The sequence below is a fragment of the Pelobates fuscus genome, chromosome 3 (genome assembly GCF_036172605.1).
Source record: "Pelobates fuscus isolate aPelFus1 chromosome 3, aPelFus1.pri, whole genome shotgun sequence".
Classification (NCBI taxonomy): domain Eukaryota; kingdom Metazoa; phylum Chordata; class Amphibia; order Anura; family Pelobatidae; genus Pelobates; species Pelobates fuscus.
This window is the reverse complement of record NC_086319.1, coordinates 226050345-226076163: the sequence shown is the minus strand read 5'-3', so window position 1 is coordinate 226076163 and position 25819 is coordinate 226050345. Positions and strand designations below refer to the sequence as shown.

The 25819-nt window shown below is 38.7% G+C and overlaps 1 protein-coding gene across 5 annotated transcripts in view; it reads left to right on the top strand.

Annotated features, from left to right (window-relative positions):
• MAGI2 (membrane associated guanylate kinase, WW and PDZ domain containing 2) overlaps window positions 1-25819 on the top strand; it is a 1040513-nt gene that overhangs the window by 253808 nt on the left and 760886 nt on the right. For all 5 annotated transcript variants that reach the window (XM_063448170.1, XM_063448171.1, XM_063448169.1 and 2 more), the window contains exon 2: window positions 15972-16088. In XM_063448170.1, coding sequence (XP_063304240.1) covers window positions 15972-16088 — 117 coding nt within the window. The remainder of the gene's footprint in view (window positions 1-15971; window positions 16089-25819) is intronic.

Genomic DNA, 25819 nt, shown 5'->3' with positions numbered 1-25819 from the left:
CTTATAGGTTCATTAAACTTCGCCATGCGCATCATCCCTCAAGGAAGGGCCTTCATATCCAGACTACTTTGTCTTTTTCCCCACTTTCAACACGAGAACCACAGACTGTCCATGGACCCACAAGCCACAGCAGACCTACAGATGTGGAGGAGGTTCTTGACCAGCTGGAACGGTAAAAGTCTGTTCCTCCCCGCCTTATCAGAGACGTCACCAACCGTATGGTCAGACGCAGCATCTAACAAAGGTTTTTCAGCCATCTTCGGTACCAAATGGCTTTGGGGCGCATGGCCAGAAGAAGTCCGTGACGTTGAAGGGTTTTTCACAACCTCAGCCCTCTTTGAGATCTACCCTATCGTGGCAGCTGCGGTGGCATGGGGACATCAATGGTCAGGCTTGTCTGTTCGCTGTCACTCAGATAACCAAGCCACATGTCACATAATAAACAAAGGCCGTTCATCATCCCTTACAATTATGAGGTTTCTTAGAAGGCTCACGTGGTTGGCAGCATGTCACAACTTCTACTTGGTTTGCTTTCATGTACCAGGTATTAGTAATGTAGCAGCTGACAGCCTGTCTCGTTTTAAATTTCAGGACTTTCGTCAAGCACACCCGTCAGCAGCTCAAGCAGCCACAGTAGCACCCCCGTTCTCACAACTAATCATGGACTAGACATTATAATGGAGCATAGCAGGGATCTAGCCACATTAGCACTATCACACAACACTCAAGCGACATACAACAGAGCCTTCACACTATATAATAGAAAAAAGTAAAAAACTAAATTGAACGCTAATTTTGGCCAGTGTTTGTGACTAAGTGGTTACTAAAAAAGACTGGACATACCCCATTTGCAATACCTTGGGTTGTCTTCTTTTGCAAATGGTATGCCATCATGGGGGTAATTCTCATTCCTGGGCTACCATACGCTCTCAAAGGCAACGTAACCAACCTGGCCATTTTCAATGTAAAAATATTTGACCCATATATTTGACCCTGTAACTTTCAAAAACGCTATAAAACCTGTACATGGGGGGTCCTGTTCTACTCAGGAGACTTTGCTGAACACAAATATTAGTGTTTCAAAACTGGAAAATGTATCACAACAATTATATCATCAGTAAAAGTGCTGTTTGTGTGTGAAAAATGCAAAAAAAGTCACTTTCACTGACAATATCATCGCTGTGATATGTTTTACTGTTTTGAATCACTAATATTTGTGTTCAGCGAAGTCTCCCGAGTAAAACAGTACCCACCATGTACAGGTTTTAGGGTGTCGTAGAACGTTACAGGGTAAAATACAGTGATAGCAAATTAAATTCTCTGGACTTTCGGCCTGGGTTGGCAGGCAGGTCCCTTAAATTGCAATCAATAAAATAACTTAATTATGTAAAAATATTACAGAAATATGCACGTAGAATTTAAATATATATGCATATTTATATATTTGAAGTCTACGTGTATATTTATATAATTATTTATGTAATTTTGTATATGGACATATGAATAGTTCGCATTCTTTTTATTTATTTATATATACATAGATATATATACAATTTCATTCTAAGTGTATTTTGATATAAATATATGTATATATATATATATATATATTAATATCAAAATACAGTTAGAAGATATATAATTTTTTTTATTTTTATTATTATTTTTAATTTTTTTAATTTAATTTAAATTATTTATTATTCGTATTTTATAATAATATATATATATATACAATATATATAGTTATTATATATATTATATATATACGTGTGTAAATTAATTATAAGTGTATTTTTATATTAATATATGTACATATTAATATAAAAATACACTTAGCATGACATTATATATATGATATATAGACATATATTATATAGGTATAATATATGTCTATATATCATATATATACACATATATAATTATTATTTATTTTTTTATTAACTTTCACTTTAAATGTTTTTTTGATTTTACAGTTGCAGGGAGACTGCCTGTCAGCACAGACAGTCCCCCTGCAGGCAGAGACTAGGACACCTATTGTGACCATGTGGTCGCCCTGTTGGGCGATCACATGGCCACAGGGGTCCTAAACCGCCATGGGGAGACTGTCTGGGCTGCAGGCAGTCTCCCCACACCGGGAGCACCGGCGATCGCCGCCGGGGGAACGACGGCGATCGGGTAAGTACATTGGACGGTTAGGACGGTTCAGGACCGTCACCGGTCGGCAACGCAAAAATGCCGATGACGGTCCTGAACCGTCCTCCGTCCTTAAGGGGTTAAAGCCGAAGTATCCAAACTGGAAGCATAGCTAATTTATAGAATGTTTTCAGTCCTGCTTTTTTTAACCATGAATTACAATTTACATTGAATTCCCACCTAGGAATTTTCAAAATCTGTGCTAATACAGTAATCTATTTTGAGACATGGAAAAATATTGTTTATCATACTTTTCCTATTACAATCTATTTAATATGCAACCATGAAAAATGCATTTGTGACTTGCTTAAATCAAGGTATGTTTATTGACCTCTTATTTACCTCATGATTCACAGATCTGTGTAAAGCTGATTTCTGTTCAGATATTATTGACACATTTTGTATCTGACATTTTCTTTGTATGAATTGACAATGCTTCATTTGGAAGCTCAATGTCAGTAAAATAAAGTGTATTTGGTAATCATATTGCAATGGAGTAATCATTTGCATTGCTATCACAATGTCTTGTTATCTGCATCTAATTAATTTCTTGCCCAGTATAACATTTGCATTACTTAATTTCTCTTTACTGCCTGATAAGCCATGAAAATACTGAAAACTAAAATACTAAAAAAAACAACTATTTTAGCATTTGTCATTTTATAATAAAATGCATATATATAATATATATACTGGAAGGGAGAGTAACAAGCTTTTCCACATAAATATATGTGAAAAAGCTTGGCACTCTCACTTCCAGTATATTTGTAAACTCTGTCTTGGTGCAACCCGCGTTAAAATATAAAAATAAAGAGGAGACTGCACACATAGGTCTCCTTAGTAACATTCGTGTTTAATGTAATATTCAAAACAACATCCATGCTAAATCGACGTTTCGACCCATTCGGGTCTTTCTCAAGATCAACAGGCAATATATATCAAATGAACATATACAAAAATTAAGTCTTGACATAGCAATAGTGTGTAGATACCCAAGGGACCAATTAAAACTTGGAAGTGCAAAGAAAGACCATGTGACGTGACAACACTGGGCGTGCGTCCATGGTAGCTAAGTGACATGTACACAAAGAATATTAGAGGGTAGATACTCCACTCGTCCACTGGACACATGGAGGAACAAGTCGGAATGATAAAAAAGGCAACCTCACTTTTTCACTAAGGCACTTACCTTATTATAATGCCAAAGTACTAAAGTGTTGGCTCTGCCTTCTCTGAAATCAATGCCTTGGGGCAACCTAATGGGCACATGCGGTGAGTGCCACCTGTGCATTAAGCCTTCCCCAAAGAGAAGCACCGAATCAATACTTTCCTATGGGGGATTTGAAGATGCTGGATGTCCTCATGCATAGAGTGAGGATGTCCAGCTTAATTTCACCAAGTTAAACAGCAGGAAGCCACTCTAGTTGCTGTTTGGTTTGACATTGCAGGGTTAAGTGGACAGGGACAGTACATTTAGAACACTTCAAAGACATGAAGTGATCGATAGTGTCCCTTTAAAGAATTCTAAGAGTGTGCTTGATTGTCATCTCTCTGAGGAAGGTAAATAGGACATACTATATATTATATTTGATAAAGGCATGGTTTTCTTACAAAGATCATAGACCACACAATTAGCTATTTGCTTTATATATGGAACTTTCACGAATGTGAATTGTATTTAGAATTCTTAGCACCGACAATGGCTAGCCTTGTTAAATAGCTACACTAGAGAAAACAACATCTCCATTATGTTACAATAATACAGAAACTATTATCAATGTTTGCATGAGACAGTGATCATTTAACCTAGTTCTGTTTGCAGGAAGCATGTTCTCTTTCTTTATTAGAATAAATGTACCTTCTAAGCACTCTTTTGTTAGTGACTCAGTACTGAAGGATTTAAAAAAGGAATATGTTTAACAAGCACAAGTATATACTTTGCAATGAGTAGCTGCTGTTACTAGGCAAACTTTTTCTAAAAAAACAATTACCATATTTTAAAGGGACACTATAGTCACCAAAACAACTTTAGCTTAATTAAGCAGTTTTTGCATCTGCAGTCTTATTGCTCAATTCTCTGCCATTTAGGAGTTAAATCACTTTTGTATATGCAGCCATACTCATACCTCCCTGCATGTTACTTGCACAGCCTTCCTAAACACTTCCTGTAAAGAGTCATCTAATGTTTACACTTGCTTTATTGCACAGTCTATATAATTTAGAATTTCTTATCGCCTGCTCTGTTAATAGCTTGCTAGACCCTGCAGACGCCTCCTGTGCATGATTAAAGTTCAATTTACAGAACAGAAATACAATTTTTAGTCAGTCACAGCTAGGGGAGGTGTGGCTAGGGCTGATTTAAAGTGATTTAACTTCTAAATGGCAGAGAACTGAGCAGTCAGACTGCTATACACCAAAACTGCTTTATTAAGATAAAGTTGTTTTGGGGATTATAATATTTATTTAAGAAAAATCAATACTTTATGCTGAAATATAAAAGGGACACTCTACGGCCAAATGTCAATGCTTATTAGATATTCCCCTAATGAAAACATGCATGCAGTGCAACTCAAAGAGAAGTCATTGCAAGGCAGGTGTTCTGGGCAATTGCTGCCTCTTGAGTTTAGCTCCAGTGAGCTAAACAAACCACGAAGTAACAGTTATTACAGTTCTCTGACAGACAACCAGTGGGTTATAAAAAAAGTTAATTTATAAAGGTGCCCATTTTTATGGAAATCTGCACTTTATGTAAAAGAGAATACGCTTGTCATAGTTCATTGCCTGGTGGCAGGAAACACAGGACTTTTAATTGCTTGTACAAGGCAATGCATTTATAACTGATTATGGGACACTTCTATAGTGCTGCCTGGGAGTCACAAGCATGTTTGAGAGTTCTTTCACTATTTTAATATTAAATAAGCAACACAATCAGGGACGTTTTAGCCGCGAGGCAAACAAGGCATTTGCCTTGGGCGGCATTTTCCAGGGGGCGGTAAAAAAAGCCACCCCCAAATGCCCAAGGCAAATGTCTTGTTAGCCTTGCAGCTAACAGACATTCCGGCGGGCTGCTGGGTGGTCGGGCGGCGCTGGCGGGTGGCTGACGAGGGAGCACTTCCTCTGAGCTGTCTGCTCAGCTCCCTCGCGCGCCGCAGAGTGAGGCTGGGAGCCGGAATATGACGTCAATTCCGGCTCCGCCTCCCAGCCTCACTCTGTGGCGCGCGAGGGAGCTGAGCAGACAGCTCAGAGGAAGTGCTCCCTCGCCAGCCGCCCGCCAGTGCCGCCCGACCGCCCAGCAGCCACTGGACCACCAGGGAGAAAGATGACCCCCCCCAGCATTCCCAAAGGTAAGGAGGCTGGGGGGGTTAAAGTAAAAAAAATAAAAAGTGTTAATGTGAGCGAGTGTGTGTGTTTCTGTTAGTGAGTGTGAGTGTGTGTGTGTGTGTGTTAGTGAGTGTGTGTGTGTGTGTTAGTGAGTGTGAGTGTGTGTGTGTGTCTGTTAGTGAGTGTGAGTGTGTGTCTGTGTGTGTGTGTCTGTTAGTGTGTGTGTCTGTTAGTGTGTGTGTGTGTCTGTTAGTGTGTGTGTGTGTTTCTGTTAGTGTATGCGTATCTGTCAGTGAATGTGTGTGTGTATTTAGAAGGCGGGGTGGGGGAAGGGGTGGCGTGGGGGGGAGGGGGGTGCCTGAGTTTTGTCCTGCCTAGGGCAGCACAAAACCAGGATACACCACTGAACACAATACATCTACACAATATGTTTGTTGGAGGAAACTGGATAGCTGTCAAAATTATAATCAAGGAATCTCAGGCTGTCTCAGTCTGTACCTTACCAGTATCCACTTTATGGTGAAAACAACTTTCACTTTTTAGACGCCAAATACATCAGCCGCCCTTTCCTACCAATGATAAGGTTCTCTATGGCCTGGTACAAAACACATTACTATCTTTTTAATACATGCCCAGCTTTGTCACAGAATTCATCAGGGAATGCAGTTGTTCTACTTGTGAGTTAATCAGTAGGAATACTTACTGCACGTTCATTAAATAAGAAACAACAGCTAACACATTACCTATATGCATGAACTCACTTTTAAAATATGCTAAAATAATCAATAATCAAATAAGAGTGATTTCTCTTGAGAGCTGTGCAGCTTTTTGTTTTTCATAAACAACACACTATTATTTTTAAGCACCGTTCACTGAATATCAAACCATAGTGCTTTAAAATCAGAATGAAAAAATACTGCATTGGAGAATGCTTCTAGATTAGATGTTTTTGTCTTCGTTTTACCGTTCTGATCTGTATTTGCTAAAATTTAGAGCAGATGCTTACATGGGTCACTTGTCAAATATGTATGTTAGCATAATCCATATACTTTTAAGCTTTTGTGAGCCAATCTGCACCCATTTATCTCTTTGAATGTCTCGCTTGCCCCGACCCTTCCTGATCACCACTTTCAACTTGTTTGTTTCTTAACCCCTGGCTGTCACCCTCTTGTGGGCTTTTTAACCAACATTGCATAATATGCATCTCTCAACCCCTGTTTGCTTCTTGCCCTTTTGTCCCCCAACAAACATACACAGTGGAATGTATACATACATAGGCATGCAATCATACTTGCACTCACATAGAAACACAGACACATAATCACACACAGTCACAACACAAACAATGGCTCTTGTCAAGAGTCGGATATATTAGGGAGCAAGTGAACAGTTAGTTCTTGAATTTCATTTGTTGGGAGCAGGAATAATGGGCAAGTGAAAAGATCTGAGTGACTTTAACAAGGGCCACATAGTGATGGTTAGATGACTGGGACAGACCTTCTGCCAAATGGCAAATCTTGCGGGGTGTTTCCTGTATGCAGTGGTTAGTACCTGCCAAAAGTGATGTAAGGAAGGAGAACTGGTGAACCGGTGTCAGGTTCATTGGTGCCCAAGGCTCATTGATGCACATGGAGAGCATAGGCTGTAGCTCAACTTTATGAAAATTAATTGCTGTCCATGATAGAAAGGTGTCAGAACCCACAGTGCAATGCAGTTTGCTGCGTATGTGGCTGCGTAAACACAGAAAAATCAGAGTACCTATGAAAACCCCTGTCACCACCGAAAGCTAATTTCAGAACGTGAGTGTCATAACTAGACCATGAAGAAATGGGAGAAGGTTGCCAGGTCAAATAAATCACTTCTTTTTAGATAAGGTGAATGGTCGTGTGTGTTCGTCATTTACCTGGGGAAGAGATGGCAGCAGGATGCACTATGGGAAGAAGGCAGGCCAGCAGAGGCAGTGTAATGCTCTGATCAATGTTTTGCTGGGAAACCATAGGTCCTGCCATTCATGCGGATGTTACTTTAACATGTATCACCTACCTAGAGATTGTTGTCGACCACGTACACCCCTTCATGGCAATAGTGTTCCCTGATGGCAGTGGCCTCTTTTGGCAGGATAATGCACCCTGCAACGCTACAAACATTGTTCAAACATGGGTTAAGGAACATAACAATGAGTTAAAGGTGTTGCCTTGGCCCCCAATTTCCCCAGATCTCAAACCAATTAAGCATCAGTGGTATGTGATGGAACAACAAATCTGATCAATGGAGGTTCCACCTCACAACTTGCAGGACTTAACGGATCTACTACTAATGTCATGGTGCCAGATACAACAGGATACCTTCAGAGGTGTTTGTGGAGCGCATGCCTCAACGCATCAAAGCTGTTTTGGCAGCACGAGGGGGACCTACAAGATACTAGGCAGGTGGTTTTAATGTTTTAAACTAAAAACAAAGTTAAACAAGTAAACAATGGTGCTATAATATTATTCCAAAACCTTTCCAGCAAACATTTATTAAATCGGTAGCACCTTACCAGTGTATAGTTCCGTAATACTATAAAGTGCGCTGTGCCTTTAAGATTGTGATAACAGAAAAGTTTCTGTGTATTGCTGGGGTTAATTTTGAAAAGTAAATCGAGGATAACCTTCCTTTTTTGTGAGCAATCTGCATCTTTTGCAATGAAGAAATTGTTTTGACAGTTATTCCTCATCTTTTAGCCCAAACCATATATTTTCTGTGTTAGTGAACGCATGTATTATTATTTAAGTGTAGAGACTTCTATTACAAGTGTTTAATTATTCACTTTGCAGCAATCCCTCCAATACAGTGCAACTTCATGAATATTATTGCAAATCATTACTGTTTAGTGTACCATTTTTAAGTTTCATGGAGGTCTATAAACTATAAATGACTTTGCAGGAAAACTGTTTTTACTTTGAATAATTTGCTTGGTTGAGGGATGTATTTAATAGTAAATCCTTTTAAGAGCAATTTGAGAGGCCGCATGCTGCCATACTACTTGACATCAATCATTTTTAAGTGAAAGCTCTGTGCTTTCTTATTAACAAAGCAAATTGATTTATAAATTCATGTATCTTTTTTAAATACTCACCATTGCTGCTCATTTCATTATTGCACACTAGTGTAGACAAAAAGAAACTTTACGTGGCTAGCACATTTGTAGTTGCATTGAATTAAACAAGATGGATGAACTAGTTTAGCTGCTGTGTCTTGTCAAGGAATCTAGAAATAAAATGTGCGTAAAGTATAATATTTTCAATATTTTGGTTTCCACTTAAATATTATAACAGTGAGATATAACTTTTAATAGTTGCTAATTATTTATATTTAAAATATAAATTGTGTTTCAATAAAACATACTGCAAGATTTCTATAAATTTCAAGTATGTATATACACTATATAGCAGTGACATACTAAGGGGGGGCGGAGGGGGCGGTCCGCCCCGGGTGCCACCAGGCTGGGGGTGCCATGACCCTGGTCCGGGAGCTGTACGGCCGCACAGTGCCCCATGGTAGTTAGGGTGCCGTGTGGCCAGAACAGCTCACACACGCAAAGAGCAGCTGAACTGGCCGCACGGAGGTAAAGCAAGATGGAATCCCTGCTTCTCCACAGGCTTCAGGGAAGGACTTCAGGGAATCCAGTCCTCCTCCAGCCCACTGTCTGTAAGTAAGAGTGTGTGACTGTATGTGTGTGACAGTGTGTGTGTGTGTGTGTGTGTGACTGTGTGTGTGTGTGTGTGTGTGTGTAAAACGGTCTGCCTGTAACTGTGTGTGTGTGTGTGTGTGTGTGAGACTGTCTGCCTGTAACTGTGTGTGTGTGTGTGTAACTGTCTGCCTGTAACTGTATGTGTGTGGGGGACTGTCTGCCTGTAACTGTGTGTGTGTGTGTGTGTGTGTGTGTGTGTGTGTGAGACTGTCTGCCTGTAACTGTGTGTAACTGTCTGCCTGTAACTTTGTGTGTGTGTGTGTGTATGTGTGTGTGTGTGAGACTGTCTGCCTGTAACTGTGTGTGGAACTGTCTGCCAAGCACAGTATCCGCCCAGGGTGCCAAATGCTTTAGGTACGCCCCTGCACTATAGTTATACAGTGTCAAATGGTATGTACTGAAAACATATATGCAAGTAAGTAAGAGGAAATTAAAGGGACAGACTGTGCTCCAAAATCACTTCATCCTAATAATGACAACGCATCTGGAGCCTAGCAAATAAAAACGATGCTATTGGACTATTGAATGTTTTTTTGTTTTGTTTTTTTTAAGTTTTTTCTTTTCATAGAAAAGTGTGCCCAGTAAAATACATTTGCATAGGAACCTACTAGACCAACACACACGCACACCAGGATTAGGCTTTTTGCGGCTGTTTCTCCTTGCCCAGGAGCTCTGCAGGGACTGTGTTCCTCCAGGCCCTCGCATCCAGATATTTTATTTTAGGCGCTTATGCGCCCACTGTATGCATCTCCACCTCAGTGAGGCAAAAGTTATGCTTCATTTTTACAAGTCCTGAGAGTGCTATCCCTTAATGCTTGTTTTGTATTTGGCTTGATAAGCACCAGGCATGGAACTTTAATAGATATAGGCATTTTGATTTACTTATAGTCAAGTGATACTCATTATTTTTCAGTTAAAGATTTTCAGTACTGTTTGTTTAAGTGAATAACAGCTAGAGATGATACAACGAACCTCGAGAAGCCTTGTCGTTTATTTTTGAGGAAACTGAGAAAACAGAAATATAGGAGAATACGTTACAGTGGAAGTAGTGAGCTATTATATATCATCAATGCCATACTCCACTTGACAGGATAAAATGCTATAGAAATAAAGGAGAATAAGTTACAGTGGAGTTTGTGAGCTATTATACCCCATCAATGGCTCCACTTTAGAGGATAAAATGCCACAGGCCTAATGGAATACATCAATTAAGGGTCACAAACTCAAGTTGTATTAGGGAGACAAGCTCAGCATTCATTGGGAAAAAAGGTTTGACTCATCTAATACAGATAACGTCGTAGGGTTTTAGAGTGCACTGTGCTGGGATCTGTCTTTTTAATATAACACTATTTTTGCCTAAGAACTTATAAGACATGGATGCTTATAGGGAAAAGGGTCCATGCGTTGCGACCGGGGTTCAGATGCCATTGCCAGATTAATGTTTCCACGGCAACTCATTCCAATTTATGTATTTACTTGTTCACTTGCAACTCTTAGGCTGCCTCTACAATCCATGGAGCTTGGCACAGACACTAGAAAAGATGGATCAACTGAATTCTTAAAGGAGTATATGTATTTTATTGGTTTTCCAGAGAAACAGAGCACTGTAGAATTAATATGTAAATTATTTTTTGAGACTATATTGTAGCAATGATTATTGTTAGGTTACAGATATGATCTAGTGATAATTATTTTAGATAATGGTAAGTTTTCACTTTGCATTATAATCGGTCATCATCCTTATTGTGGCAAAGATATATCTGAAAGAGAAATGTCTTACCGGAGCGCTAATATTTTCAATATCTGTGTTAGAAAAAGACTGTACATCTCACTCTGTTGAAAGAGCATGTGCCATTAATATAAGCCGCAATCTGTTCCAGTGCTATGTATGTAGATAGGATATACAGCCATAAAAACAGAGATAAATGATGCACAGCGTATTTATGTCACAGAAGATAAAAAGGCTGCGACTTGCATTAGCAGAGGGAAAAAAAATGCATTTATAGTTGTGAATTCAGATAGACTACTAAAATTACACACGTCAATGCAGTTTCCATGAGGCAAGTAATTCTGGCTTATGCTTGTAGGCAGACCACATCTGTTGTTCTGTGGTTGGCATTTTCTTGGGCTGCCACAATGAATCTGCATCACTGTGCACATATTGCACATGGTGATCTACCCAGTCTAAGAGCACAGGGATAAATGAATGGATGGCAGCTTTGCAGAGGAACGCTCAAAGTGAAAAATGAGAGAGGAATAAATTACACATAGAGGTTTATTTATAAATGAATTAGACATAAAGGGTTATTTTTAAGGAACAATTCTACTGCATTCTGAAAGTGTTGAAATCAACAGGTACCTTGCCATGGTTTCTATGGTAACTGCTCCTCTTTCAAAGCTTTGCATTAGTGTTCTTTTGATCCTTCTTACCCTGTAATTTTAATTTATCAGTGGAAGGTTTCCCAGAACGTTTGGTGGGTTTCTTCTTCGGGTGGTTGGGACAAATTAATACATTTTTAGATATCAATTACTCATACAGGGTTATTTATGAAAGTAAGAATTATCAGGAATTCAAACTGAATTCAATGTGAATTTTGAATTGAAGGACAACGTTGGCTTCAAATTGGGAATTTGCTTTGAAATCCTGTCAATTCTCATTCTCAAGTGAATAACTTCTGATAGTGGTAGTGAAAATATTCAAATGTCTGTTGTACTAGAATCATGACAGTAATCGCTATGATAGAAATATTGAGCGTGTTAAGGAGGTGGTTCATCTATATGGGGTTCAAAAGGAACGAGTTAAACAGGGCTGGTCATTTAAACTGACACACTTTGGACATCTTGCTAGTGACTAGCAAGCTAAATGTTACACCGTGAAGTTTCTATTAGGGGAATATGCCATCTCAGGGTTCTGAAAATATTTACCACTTGACCTTCAGTCTCCTGGTTTATGATGTATCCATAACCTCTCAGTGGCATTATTTACATCATCTAGTCCAGGCAGGATTAACCATAAGGCAACCATAGGCAGCCACCTAGGGCTCAGGTGTTTGAAATGGTCCTCAAAGCCATAATTTGCTTGGCACCATTAACAATCCCTATATGAAGAATGAAAGGGGGCCCCAAACTGGCAACTTGCCTAGGGGACCTTAAAGGAACACTATAGGGTCAGAAACACAGACATATTCCTGACCCTATAGCGTTAAAACTAACATTGAATCAATGCATCTCTATGAGGAAAGTTCAGTGTTTGCATACAGAGGGTGGAGTCACTCAATGGCAGTACTGCAAAGTGTGCAGCACTGCCCTAGGAAGCACATCTAGCAGCCATCTGAGGAGTGGCTAGTGGAGGTATCCTAGGCTGTAATGTAAACACTGCATTTTCTGTGAAAAGACAGTGTTTACTGTAAAAAGCCTGAAGTGAATGATTCTACTCCAGAATAAATACAATAAGCTGTAGTTGTTCTGGTGACTATATTGTCTCCTTAATCCTTCTCTGCTAACTTTGGTAGCACCCTAAAGCATGATATGAACATCCATATGTGACTTTATCATTTTTATTGATTTTCAAATTAGATTTTTTATAAAATGTTAACAGTAACGTTACATATCACAGGTGGAATCCGACATATAATGATTAATTAAGACACTGGCAAATTTATGCGGGATGCAAATTTATGCAAAAAAATATATTCTGTATCCATATTTGACCCAAATTATGATGAGCCTACCAGTCATGCTATTCATATTTCCTTATGGATTTTACTTTACAAAGTGTTTTCTCACTTCTGGAGAATAAAGTGAATGCAACCAGATATAGCCTTCGAAATATAGCCCTTTTAAGCCGTGGTTAACTCTTTCACGAGTCTAAGATTCCTATAAAATCTTTCTGTATCTTTATTAAATCATACCTGTAATCACTGATAACATGCTGTTGTTTATGTAGTTATTCTATTTATGTACAGATTATATGTCGTAGAACATTCTTGAAACGGAGAAATGTAATTCCTGGTTAAGAAATGATTTATTTCTTCCTATGTTAAGTATATACTAAACAAAACAAACAATGTACTGGTGCAATTCTGCATATTTCAAACCAATCAAAAGTATATCTGCCAAATGAAAAGTAATTCATACATAATAACAATTAATCAATGTCTTAGAAGATGGCTTATGGCCTATAAGATTAATAAAACAATACTAATCAAACCAAGTGCACCAATAGTCTAATTCAGTAACATAATGTGATGGGAAATTGGGACTTACTAACCAGCAGTAATTGAATTAGCTAAATGAGCAGTATGCCTTCATTTATTATTGGTTCTCTAATGACGCAATAAGTGGATCACATTTGGTTATATTATTTGCTTTATTCCACTGAAAAAACAATTCCACTGGACTGCATCAGAGATAATTCTATGCCTACGTTCTTAAACATGCTTTATTCACTGCCTGCATCTGGTAAATGTTTGTAAAGAGTGTTCAGAAGATAATACTAACATGTCATAATTATTACAGTTGAAATATTGTGGACCGTGCATTATTATTTAATACTTTTAAACTGTGTAATAGTAATATGTTAAAGGGACACTCTAAGTACCAAAACAACTTTAGTACCAATACAACTTTAGATCAATTAAGTGGTTTTGGTGTATAAATCATGCCCCAGCAGTCTCACTGCCCAACTCCCTGCAATTTAGGCGTAAAATCACTTTGTTTATGCAGCCTTAGCCAAATATTCCCTGGCTAAGACTCACAGAACGTCCCTAAACACTTTACCAATACTAAAGAGTCTAAATGTTTTAGCTTTCCTTATTGCACAGTATGTATATTTTAAAATGTCTTATCTCCTCCTTTTTTAATAGCCAGGTAATAGCCTCCTGCATATGACTAAAGTTAAGAACTTCTAAAGTAAACACGCTGGGCTATATGATCTAATTAAAAAGGAAAACTTTTTTCATGAACCCTGTGTGAGTCATAGCCAGGGGAGGCGTGGATAGGTCTGCTTAAACAGAAACAAAAGCTATTTAAATCCTAAATGGCAGAGAAATAAGCAGTGAGAATACAGGGGCATGATCTATACCAGTGTTTCCCAACCCAGTCCTCAAGGCACACCTACCAGTCCAGGATTTAAGGATTACACAGTTTTGTCTAAAAACACCTTAGACAAAACTGGGTAATCCTTAAATCCGTGACTGGTAGGTGTGCCTTGAGGACTGGGTTGGGAAACACTGATCTATGCACCCAAACTGGTTCATTAAGCTAAACATGTTTTGGTGCTTAGAGTGCCCAACACTATAGCATTAGGAATACAAACCTATATTCCTAACACTGTAGTGGCCCTATTCGTAGTTATATTCAGAGTTCCCCTTTCCCTGTTTGCCATAAGAATATTTTAAAAAGGGGTTTTACTTATATTTTCCCGGCACCGAGACTCCCTCTGTGCTGCTGGCCATTCCACTTTTCGAGACATCATTGAGGAGGCATCTCCTACTGGTCAAATCCAATGCTTCTTCTAAAGGAGCACCGGGGGCCTGGTGGAAATGACCAATGACTACTGCACACACACCTAATGCTTCTCCTATAAGCTATGTAATATGCAAATGGTATAAGTCAGAGTTAGGCAACTTTTGGCAATCCAGATGTTGCCAGCATTATGGCTGTAAAAAATTATGGTAGATGTAGTCCACAACATCTGGAGTGCCAAAGGTTGTCTATCCCTGGTATAAGTGCTCTTCTGTAATGACTCAATGAGCAAAATCTTGTTTGAGCTCTCTCAGTTGACTGACTGTGAAGGGCAAGCTACTGAGTCTTTGCTCCTTCTTACTGCTCTCATATATTCTATCTTTAGCAAACACCCAACTCCTGCTACTATGTAGGGATGAAATCTATATTGTGAGAAGGGGAAAACCCTTATATTATTTGCAAGGAGAAAGAACAATGGCGAGTCCCACTCTAGCCATTAGATTTGCTGATATCAGCCAAGAATATCCAATGAGACAGGAAGAAGTACCCTTCACATTATAGCATTACACCCCTTCCTGTCTCATTGGAGATTCTTGGCTGATATCAGCAAATCTAATGGCTAGAGTGGGACTCACCTTTTGGGGCTTGCCTTGACGTGGCAGGTCAGCTTATGTTCAAATGGCCATTGGAATAAAACTAAAGAGCCTCTATTTTGTTTAAATGTACATAGGGATTTGGACCAGAGCGCAGGTAAGGTTCTCTTTGTTTTTACTATGTATTTTGAGTTGTTGGATTCTAAGTGCGGTGCTTTATCTTTGTGATTGCTAACTTGGAGAATTTTTCTATCCAGTCATTATGGCCTTATATCTGAATATCAATATGAATACATTTTGAATTCACAATAATCCACATGTTAGAAACTAACCCTGTCAGTGTACATGAATTAGAATGCAAACAAATCTGTTAAGCAAGCGCATCGCTGTTTATGTTTGGAAATCTTTGACTTCTGTGGTTTTTATCACATGGCTGGTATATACAATATACTTAGCATATACAATTCACTGTCTGGTGTACATCATTTCAAAGCGTAAATGTGTGGAAGCCATATGAGCAAAGATACACATTAGTAAAACATGTTGCCTCTGTTCTGAATAACGTTATAATGTGTTTGTTTTTGTAAGCATGATAGCAGTGTATTATTATTGTATTTCATTTTATTAGCTTTTGTGTTCATTATGTTTTCTTCTGTGCTGATTTTCAGGAGGCATTGTTGACAAAGACCTTCGCCGCTACCTCAATTTACGGTTCCAGAAAGGTTCAGTAGATCATGAACTGCAACAGATCATACGAGACAACCTCTACCTCCGTACAGTGCCATGTGAGTTCATCCTAACTTTCTAAACTGATACAGAATTTAATATCGTATTGGATTAACTGTTGCTGTGTATAAGCACAATGAAGTTCATGTTCATAAAAATATTTCTAGGTCAGAATTGCTAGGGATTATTGAAACTTCTTCTAAATCAACAACTTTATTATCTCAATTTGATGACCAGTGGATCTCCACTTTCAGAAGGATATGTGGTTTTGTATGTGTATTCATTCTTTGTCATTATAAAGTTACACACAATGTCAAAAATCTTTTTATTATTTTTCTCATGTCAGATTCAGCAAGACACAAACCAAAATGCAGATATTTGCAAGTTTACAAGATTTAGACAGCTGGTTTACAAACCTCACATCACACAACTAATTTAGGTTATTAAGGATGTGCAACAAACAGAAAAAAAAAGAGTATTGCTTTCCCCTACAGAAAATGAGATTAAGTTAATTCTACTTTGTGTGGCTTCATTTATGCATCTCATGAGCAACCTTATCCTGCCTTATGCTTACCAATTCCACTGATCATTGTGTTGTTGCAAAGGTGTGAAAAGCATGGTGTGTATTTTAAAATGCATTTCCATTTGTTTATGGCCTAAACCTGCACTGTTTATATTTAGTTTTAGATGGACAATACTGAATTGGTGTTAATGATTGCAAACATTGAGTTGAGTTTTTTTTATTTGAATCATGCTGTATTGGTTTTACGATCTCTATGCTTTGTGAAGTGTTTTATATGCACTATACTATATAGATTTTGCTATTGCTAAGCTTTGTTAATTGTGTTGTATGAATTATGCTATATAGGTTTTACTATTTCTAAGCATAGTAAAGTGTTTTATATTATTTTTATATTTTTACTGTATTGATATAATTGTATGTAAGCTTAGTAAAATACAACTTTTTGCCTATAATAATTGCTATATTATTTTCATGTCGAAAAACATGCTCGTTTCTAGAGTGCCACCCACTGCAAAAAGTCTCTTTGACACAATTCTGTTCAGCTTTCTTTTCTAATTCTTAAAGTACAATCACTCAAAGCATTAATTTATTATGGACATATTCTATCCTATTGAAAAATCATTCCATTAGCTTTCCATTTGCAGTGGAATAAGATGAACAGGTGTGATTATTAGCCATGGTTTCAGAGATGGACACACTTTAATCAACATCAAATATGTCTTGCCTCATATCCACCTGGTGTTTAATAGGCAGTGGGACTGCCTAAGTAAGTAGTCTTCATATATACCGATTGTATATATTGTTATATTTTCCTCTTTCTCGCTGTGTCCTGGGGAATTGCAACAGTTTTATTATGGGAAAAGCCTTTTCAAAAGATGAAAAGTAAATCTATGGTATACAGTGTATGGTGATAATTTGACTGCCATTTTAGATCGTTGGAGAGACTGATCAAAATGGTTTCTTTAGCAAGCTAAAATGTATTTGACATTCTTCAAGGTGGGTACAAATCCATAGAACAAGCTTAGTTTTACTCAGAGGGTAGAAGTATAGTGTTAAATTATAAGGCTGGTCTTATATATATTCATTCCATATACTGCTAGCACTCCATAATTGAGGCTCTGTACACACCTGAACATGTGTACTTTTGACATTGGAGTGATGAGCAGAATAAAACTGCAAGTAATGAATGGCTGTGTTATTGAACTGGTCATGGTTTGATGCACTGCAATAGCTAAGATGTTAACAGCGATTAAAGTCAAGGTTTGAGTCAATACATGAAAACTATAATATGGAATTTAATTCTATCAGCCACAGATTTTATGCAGCAGACATATCAAACATTACTCCACGATACACTGTTTTATTTTGAGCTCATATAATATATTATAAAGAAATAACCTCTATAAAGGTTTATATTAATTATTCTAGTAAATAGACTCAAACTCACAGTCTTCACGCAAGGGTATTTTCTCTTAGTGACCAGGGGCTTTCAATAAACTAGAAATCATTTCGAGGGGGAAAGGTAATGTTTTGGAGTCCCAAGTCCAGCATAAGTGAGCTGTGTTGTATTGTTGGCACAGGAAGAAAGTGAGCTTTGGGTATAGCCACTATATTGTGTTGTCATGATACAAAAAGTTTTATACTATTTATTTAGTTTAAAAAAAAAAAAAAAGGAAACCATACACAGTGCAGAATTTATGATGCCAGAGGAGACATCAACATGTGGGAATGTTAGGCACCAAATTGATTCCTTTCTATAGGGATCTGAAGAGAAGCCTTTTCTTTGTTATATTCTGCCTGTGGATAAGAATGGTCCCAGCCTTTTCATAATATTTTACTGCTGCATGTTAGCGATATTATCTGATAATATACCCTTTCATTTTATTTGGGGTTTTATGTGGGAGGAGGTTCTGAAGCTTTTCAACCTCATTTGTTTAATAGACTTCTACATGGCATAAAACATTGGTTTGTCCAAATCGATCAACCAAGTTTCGTCCATGGGATATTTCGATTCGGACTTATTACATCAATGCAATCTTGTCTGGTGCTTGGAGTATACCTTAAAGCTCAAAAAGGCACATTATAAATGGTGAAAATACATGATATGCACCTATGGACAGTTGCCTACTTTTCCTTATATCAGTTTATGTCCTGGTCCCCACCCTTGGACAAAGTCCCTATACATAGGCAGTAGGTGGAGACTAATACTATAATAACAAGGGAGGAACATCCCGCTGCCCTCTTTAGCCCATACCCATGTGCAGTAGGAAGGAATTGTGTAAAAATCAAGGAAAGGGGTGGACATGGTATTACCCCAATCCAAAGGCTTCATATGGGGGAGGTAATATAAAAAAGGGAGAATGGACATGTTATTTTCCAACCCCACAGCCATGGGCTTCAGTTGGGGGAGATTAATGACTTAAAAGTGTAAAGTGCTGGTGCGCAAAAGATTAATGACTTGCCATTGTCAATACCCACCCCCCAAAAGCTAAGGCTATTTTCCGCAAGGTTTCTTGCACCTAATGAAAAAAAAATCCTATCTACTTCTACACCATATTAGTTTATTGGGGTCCATTAAACTAAAACCTGCAAAATACTATTTTATTCATACCTTCAGAAGTTTTTCTTTTTCTTTTTTTAGCCCTCCGAAATGACAAATAAAAAGCAATTTTATCCCAACACTACTATTAAAAAGAAAAAAGTAGGGAAGAGCTTGACCACCAAAGCGAGCGGTCGCATGAACCTGAAGCTCCGTGTCTAAAATGGTGAAATCAACTATTAATTTGCACTCTCATACCCCCAAAGGTCAGTGGGGACTCCCTTAGCCACATGGGATGCAAGACGAAGAAAGCGGCATCGGACAAGCCTACCCCGGGGCTGACAATAGGTGACATGTGGATTTAGTATAGAGGGGGGAACTGGGAATTAGTACAGAGGGGGGACAACTGGGATTTAGTACAGAGGGGCAGACTGGGGTTTAGTAGAGGGGGATGCTGTTTTTATACTGTTCTTTTCAAAACAAACCTACGTTTCTATGAAAATTTCATTTTTTTTTGTTTTGTTTTTTGCAGCCCACATAAAATTAAACCTTGTTTATGTGGCCCGTTCTTGCCTTTGAGTTTTACATGCTTGCCCTAGAGTTTACATCTCACGCCCCATAGAATTATCCGCCGCAACGGCTGCCAACATGACGATCACCTGGTTTAAATGTTCTTCCTTCCACTGTCCCCAAAGGGAAGGGTCCTCACTGTAGGCCCTTGGCTCGTTTCCAGGGGTGTTGAATGAGAAACCCACCGGGGCCCCTATGGAGTTCCCATCTAGCACCAGCAATAGGTCCTGGGATACAGATTATCCTAGCAACCTTAGAGCACTCCAACCTACAGCGGTGTGTTTCATTACTAGAATTCCGCGTGACTAACTCCTCGCTGCTCCACTGTGAAATAGCACAGGTAGACAGTCTTCTACCGGGAGTAGGAGCACACTGGGTATTCCTCTTGGTTTAGCATACTCCACAGAGAGTCCCCCACATAGGTTCCCACTATATACTACTAGAGGCTCACTTGCCCACTGAAGCCAAACCAGCTCAACCTCACGGAGCCTAGTTTAGCATGCAAATCAAGGTATATAGCTAGTCAGTGCTTACTCCATCGAGCCACGACTACCCACCGACAGGGCATGCATGCTTTGTAGCATTGTTTTTATCCTTATCATTATCTTGTATCTATAATTTGTTTGTTAGTATAGAAGAGCAGTGCTATAGCCACTCTGATAAGTAGCATTCCATTGTCCACGGTTGCATGCTCCAGCCACCTAGTACATTCTCATGTGTAACTGAGCAGAGGCCCTGTGGTTTTTCCTACCTACCCGTAGCCTGGCATACCCTACATTGCCTATCATACTACACTAACTAGTCTGTTTATAACTTTAGTCTTACCCTGAAAAGAAAAATGTGCTGCCACTCATGACATTTCCTGCAAAAGTGTTAAACTTGTCTGTTTCGACTGTACTATCATGCCAAATGTCATTGCCATCCAACCTATGTAACTCAGCACTTCAAAAATAAAAAATAAACATGCTGTAAAAGAAAAACCTTCTTCACCCTGTGAGGGGTCTATTCTGACTGATCTTTCAAGGTGGGAAAATCCTTTAAGACCTTCCCACACTTTGAAATATCAGTAGCGTGCTATGATGCTAATACACAAGTCTAATTTTAACTTCCTAATAGATTATTCAGCGTTGCAGACTGATAGATTACATTTAAAGTCTATAAAGTAAGAGTCTACAATTTTTCAGGTATTTCTCTCATCTTTGCTTAATACATTTATCTGACATTAACAGATGCATGTTATTCCAGAGTGCTGGAATCTTCTATTCCTTAATTCTAAATAAATGGTAGTAGTTTTTGCAGTACTTGTGTCTTGGTGTTTCATTTACCTTCTCATTTTGTGAATATTCCTTTGCAGTCCTATTGTTAGTGCTGCGTTGGTTACAGCCAGGAGACTAGCAAAGTTACTTGTACTATACATAATTATCTCTTCCCACCATTGTCATAGTTTAGCAGCACTGAATTCATGGTCATGGGAAGATCATTTACTATCTTAAATGTTTCATTAAATTAATGAATCCCTCTCCAATTGGGGATAAGGAGCTAACCTTTTGTTGGTACTTCCATGGATCAGGAATATGGAAAACGTAAATCATACTTACCGTAATTTTATTTAACTGGCTATTAATCATTGCAGCATTACTTATGGGTACCTCTGCTCCAGATCCAAGCAGGACAGGAAATAGAATTCAAATTAAGAGACTGCATGAAGCAACCAAGGTATCAAAGGCAGGGGAGAGAACACATACCCAAAATTAAAATTCCACTTTTGAGATCTGGAGTCAGATAAATGTTTCTGGAGCCTTGTGCATCCTTCTGACTTGCCATACGAACAATATGGGATATGCCCCACCTTGTTGTGATGATCCTGAATACTTTGGGTGTATACCTCCATTCCCCCTGTTTTTTGCAGGCTCAGCTCAAAAAAGTGTGTTCAGAGCCTGGGAGATAATGTTTGTGGGTAATTATCATTAACAGGTTAATTTGTTTGAGAAGTTGTATGCTTCTTGTACTCCCTTGGTGATTGACATATGCTGCTACAGCTCTGTTGTCTGAATGTATTAGGACCCATCTGTCTTCTAGACAAGTAAGGAGATCAGTCAGGGCTTTGGTAATGGCTCTTAGTTCTCTGAGGTTCAAGTTAAGTCTATTTTCTTGTGGGGACCAAATGCCTTGTGTCCAAGTTGATAACAGATGGGCCCTTAACCTTAAATACTGACATATGTAGTAATGACTTTCCATCTTGGTTCTTCCAGAGGAAGCTAAAGCTAAATGTATGAAACATGTATCATATCCCTTACAAACCGGCAATATGATACAGGGTTTGAAATAAGAACATTCTTCCAGAAAGCCACTAGAGACGCTCTCTGCATTCTCACAGAATTTAACTTATAAAACATGGCGATGTCCAATGTCTTGAAAACCGCAATAGGAAAGCATTGCATGCAGCACATGAGCATTGAGTTCCCCAATCAGCGTTACATTGCAGGAGGAGGAGGAGGCCGAACCAGCACTAAGGTACCTTGGTGTTGGAAAGAAGTTGGTGGAAGGGGCTTGGAAGGCAGAAGGACACTACAGCTTTAGGAATAAAGTTTTGTATTCTTAATGCTATCGTGTTCCTTTAATTTTGGCACCCCAGATGCCATCGAATGTAAATATTAATCAATAAGGACATATGTTTAATAACATATTTTATCTTGAAGGAACACTATAGAGTCAGGAACACACACATGTATTCCTATAGTGTTAAAGTCACGGTCTAGCCCCCCTTTCAACCTTTATATAAAATCTTACCCCAAATACAAAATCACCCTGGGGCTGGGTGACAGCACTGAAAGTTGTTACTCTTTACAAAGTACCTATATATACACATAATACACTAGGGGGTCTTTACTAGTGCTAACTTTAATTAGTAAAATAAATCTCTATGTTACACTAAAATGTTTGTGTTGTTATATCTTATCAACAAATCACTTGCTTTAATCATGTTATTGGTTAACATGTTAACGGTGCACCACTGGTTTTTTTAGAATTCAGGTAGTACATTGGTAGTTGCTTTCTTCTTGATGAGAGGTTTTCAGCCAAACATACGTTCTACTAATTGATGATTTTAGCCTAATTGCTAATACTGAGGTAGCATTCAGCTAACACATGGCAGAAAAGAATTACTTTCCCTGGTTCATCTCTGCATCCATTGTATTTTTTTGTGTATTGTTCATCCATGTGGAACCATACACATAATAATCAGTGCTGGAGTGTACAGAGAACATTAGAAGACTATGGAGACCGACAGCTGTTTTTGAAATGTACATAATTAGTTTATTGTGTTTTTTGTTTTGTTGTGGCAAATCTCTACATCAGCACAGGGAAGGAGGTAGGCATTGAAATGGCTCTACGTGTTTTATTGTCTTTCTTTATAGCCAACACTTAAAAGTACTATTAATAACAACAGTAATAATACAAAAAGATTTTAAAGTACAACATATATGTTCATCATGCTTTCTAAGTTAAGTTTAATATATTGTTTTTCCATTTGTTAACATCACTAGATCACCTATAACAGAATTCAGCTATTTGATATACATGGGAATGATTTAGGCACAGGATTAATTATTTAACAGGTACAAACGCATTTTAAAATAAAATCAAAATAATCAAGAAAATATATATTGATCCAAATGTATACATTACACAATCAATATACTAAAATAAACCATTTAACGTCATAAAATAAGCTGGTAGCTCTAGCAAAAAAATGTACAATGTACGTATTTTGACTTAAAGGGGAAATGTTGTTTCTCATAAATGTACACACGTTAATAAAAAAATATTGAAAATATTATTGTGGTAGCCCTTGAATGGGCTATCCAGATGGACAAAATGCTACTCACATATGGAAGCTCATAGGAAGCTATTATACTGTTGGTACCTCACACCCCAGAAACTCCCCCCCTGTGCTGCAAAAATGCGGTGCGGAGGAAGGTACAATGTTGCACATCTGGTGGGCATGTACCGGCATACAACCCTTATGGGACGATGTCCGCACGCTCCTCAGACAATTGGAGCTCTCAACCTTCTCGCACTCGGTCTACAACTGCCTCTTATTGCTGCCAGACATTACAGTAGATTCGACCCACCAACAACTTATAGGGCTAACCTCCCTAGCTGCCAGAAACCTCATAGCGACAAATTGGAAGAAACCGACATGTCCCTCACTGACACAACTAAAAGACAAAGTGCAGCAATATTATATATATGAAAAAATGTCTCTAAATTCACCCTCGCAAGCACACAGATTTCAGGCGACCTGGTCTAACTGGGTCAAACTATCGCAACATAATACCACATGAACAACTCATTTGCTGCGACTATGAACCCTCCACACTTCACTAGTCCTACTTCTACATACCGAATGCTATATTGTTATATACCCCTTCTCCCATACCTTATTCCTAAATTTCTGTTCTCCCCCTGATCCATACATAGGCAACCAGTACTTAGCCACTAAGAACTGCATGCATAGTATGTACATTGTACCTCAGACTGCAATTTTTATGCTATGAGTAATATGTAAACGAACATATGTACTACTTCTGCAGCAAGCTGCGTCTTGCAATCGTTATTACCTGATGTGTCTCATTGTCATGCAACTATGTATGGTTATTGTTACCTGATGAAAACCAATAAAATATAAATTAAAAAAAAACACATTTAATTTTCTATCAAATCTTACAGTATAGTGTGCTTAGTTTAGAAAGTCTTATCTCCTGCTCCATTAATTCAACTTTAATCACACACAGGATGCTATGGCAGACTCTAGCAGGCTGTTAACAGAGCAGGAAATAAGACATTCTAAATTAAACACATTGTGCAAAAAGGGAAGCTAACAAATGTAGACTATTTTTCAGGAAGTGTGTAGCTAGTCTGCATGAGTCTCAATCAGTGGATGTGTGTCTGGGGGTGCATAAACAAAGTGATTTAGCTCCTACATGGCAGAAAATTGGGCATACGTGGCGATACTCTTTACACAAAAACAACTTAATTAAGCAAAAGTTGTGTTGGTGCTTAGAGTGTCCATTTAAAAGAACATTTATAGTCACCAGAGTTACTACAGCTTAATATAGTGGTTCTGGTGTCTATTGTCTGTCCCTGCTGTCTTTTCAATGTAAATGTCTTTTCAGAGAAAAGCAACATCTTTAGGTGCCTCTAGGAACTTGTAAGGACAGCCACCAGAGGCTTTTCCCTATTTCAGTCCTGCAATCTTTACAGGAGTTATGTTCATCATCTACACACTATGCATGAAGACGCTAAATGCTTCCCATAGCAATGCATTGAATGAATGAGGAGATGCTGACTTGTGTAGCGGGGCGATGTGCTAGCCTACCAATACTTTTCTATGACTGGCTTGATGATCTCAGCCGGTGAGTTGGGGCCACAGCCAGGGAGCAACAGAGCGGCATGGAAGAAAAGGTAACTAGAACTTGCCTTTTTTACTACTTACAGGAGGGAGCGGTAATCTAAACAGTAACGGGCACTGTAGCCAGGGCCGGATTAACATAGGGGCTGATGGAGCTGCAGCTACAGGCCCAGGCCCATGGAATAGGCCCATTTAAAAAAAAGAAAGAAAAAAAAGCTTTGTTTTTTGTAACTTTTTTTTTTTTATTACACTACTCTTAGGTTTGCCACCTGACTGGTATTTTAAGGCACAGTCGATATTTGAGGCTGCCTGGCCGTGCCGGTATTGCTGTAATACCGGCAATACAAATGCAAATATTTTTCTCCGTATAAAAGGAGATTACTCTGCAATACCAGCACCTGCCAGTAGGGGTCACTGTGTATGGAGAGAGGCAGGGATAGAAAGTTACATCATCTCCCTGCCTCTCTACTCACTGATCTGCGGGGGAGCAGCTACAGAGCACAGAGAGACCAGACAGCAGCTCCCAGCCTGCAGAGACAGGCTACAGCTCAGGGAAGTGACGGATGGGGGGAAAGGGAGACATGGGGACACTGAGACACTAGGGGACACTGAAACACATTTCTATGTCCACAGGTGCCCCCATGTCTCGCAGTGCCCCCAAGTGTCTGTGTCCCCATGCCTCCCAGCCAGTGTCCCTAGTGTCTCAGTGTCCCTATGTCTCTCAGTGTCTCTAGTGTCTTAGTTT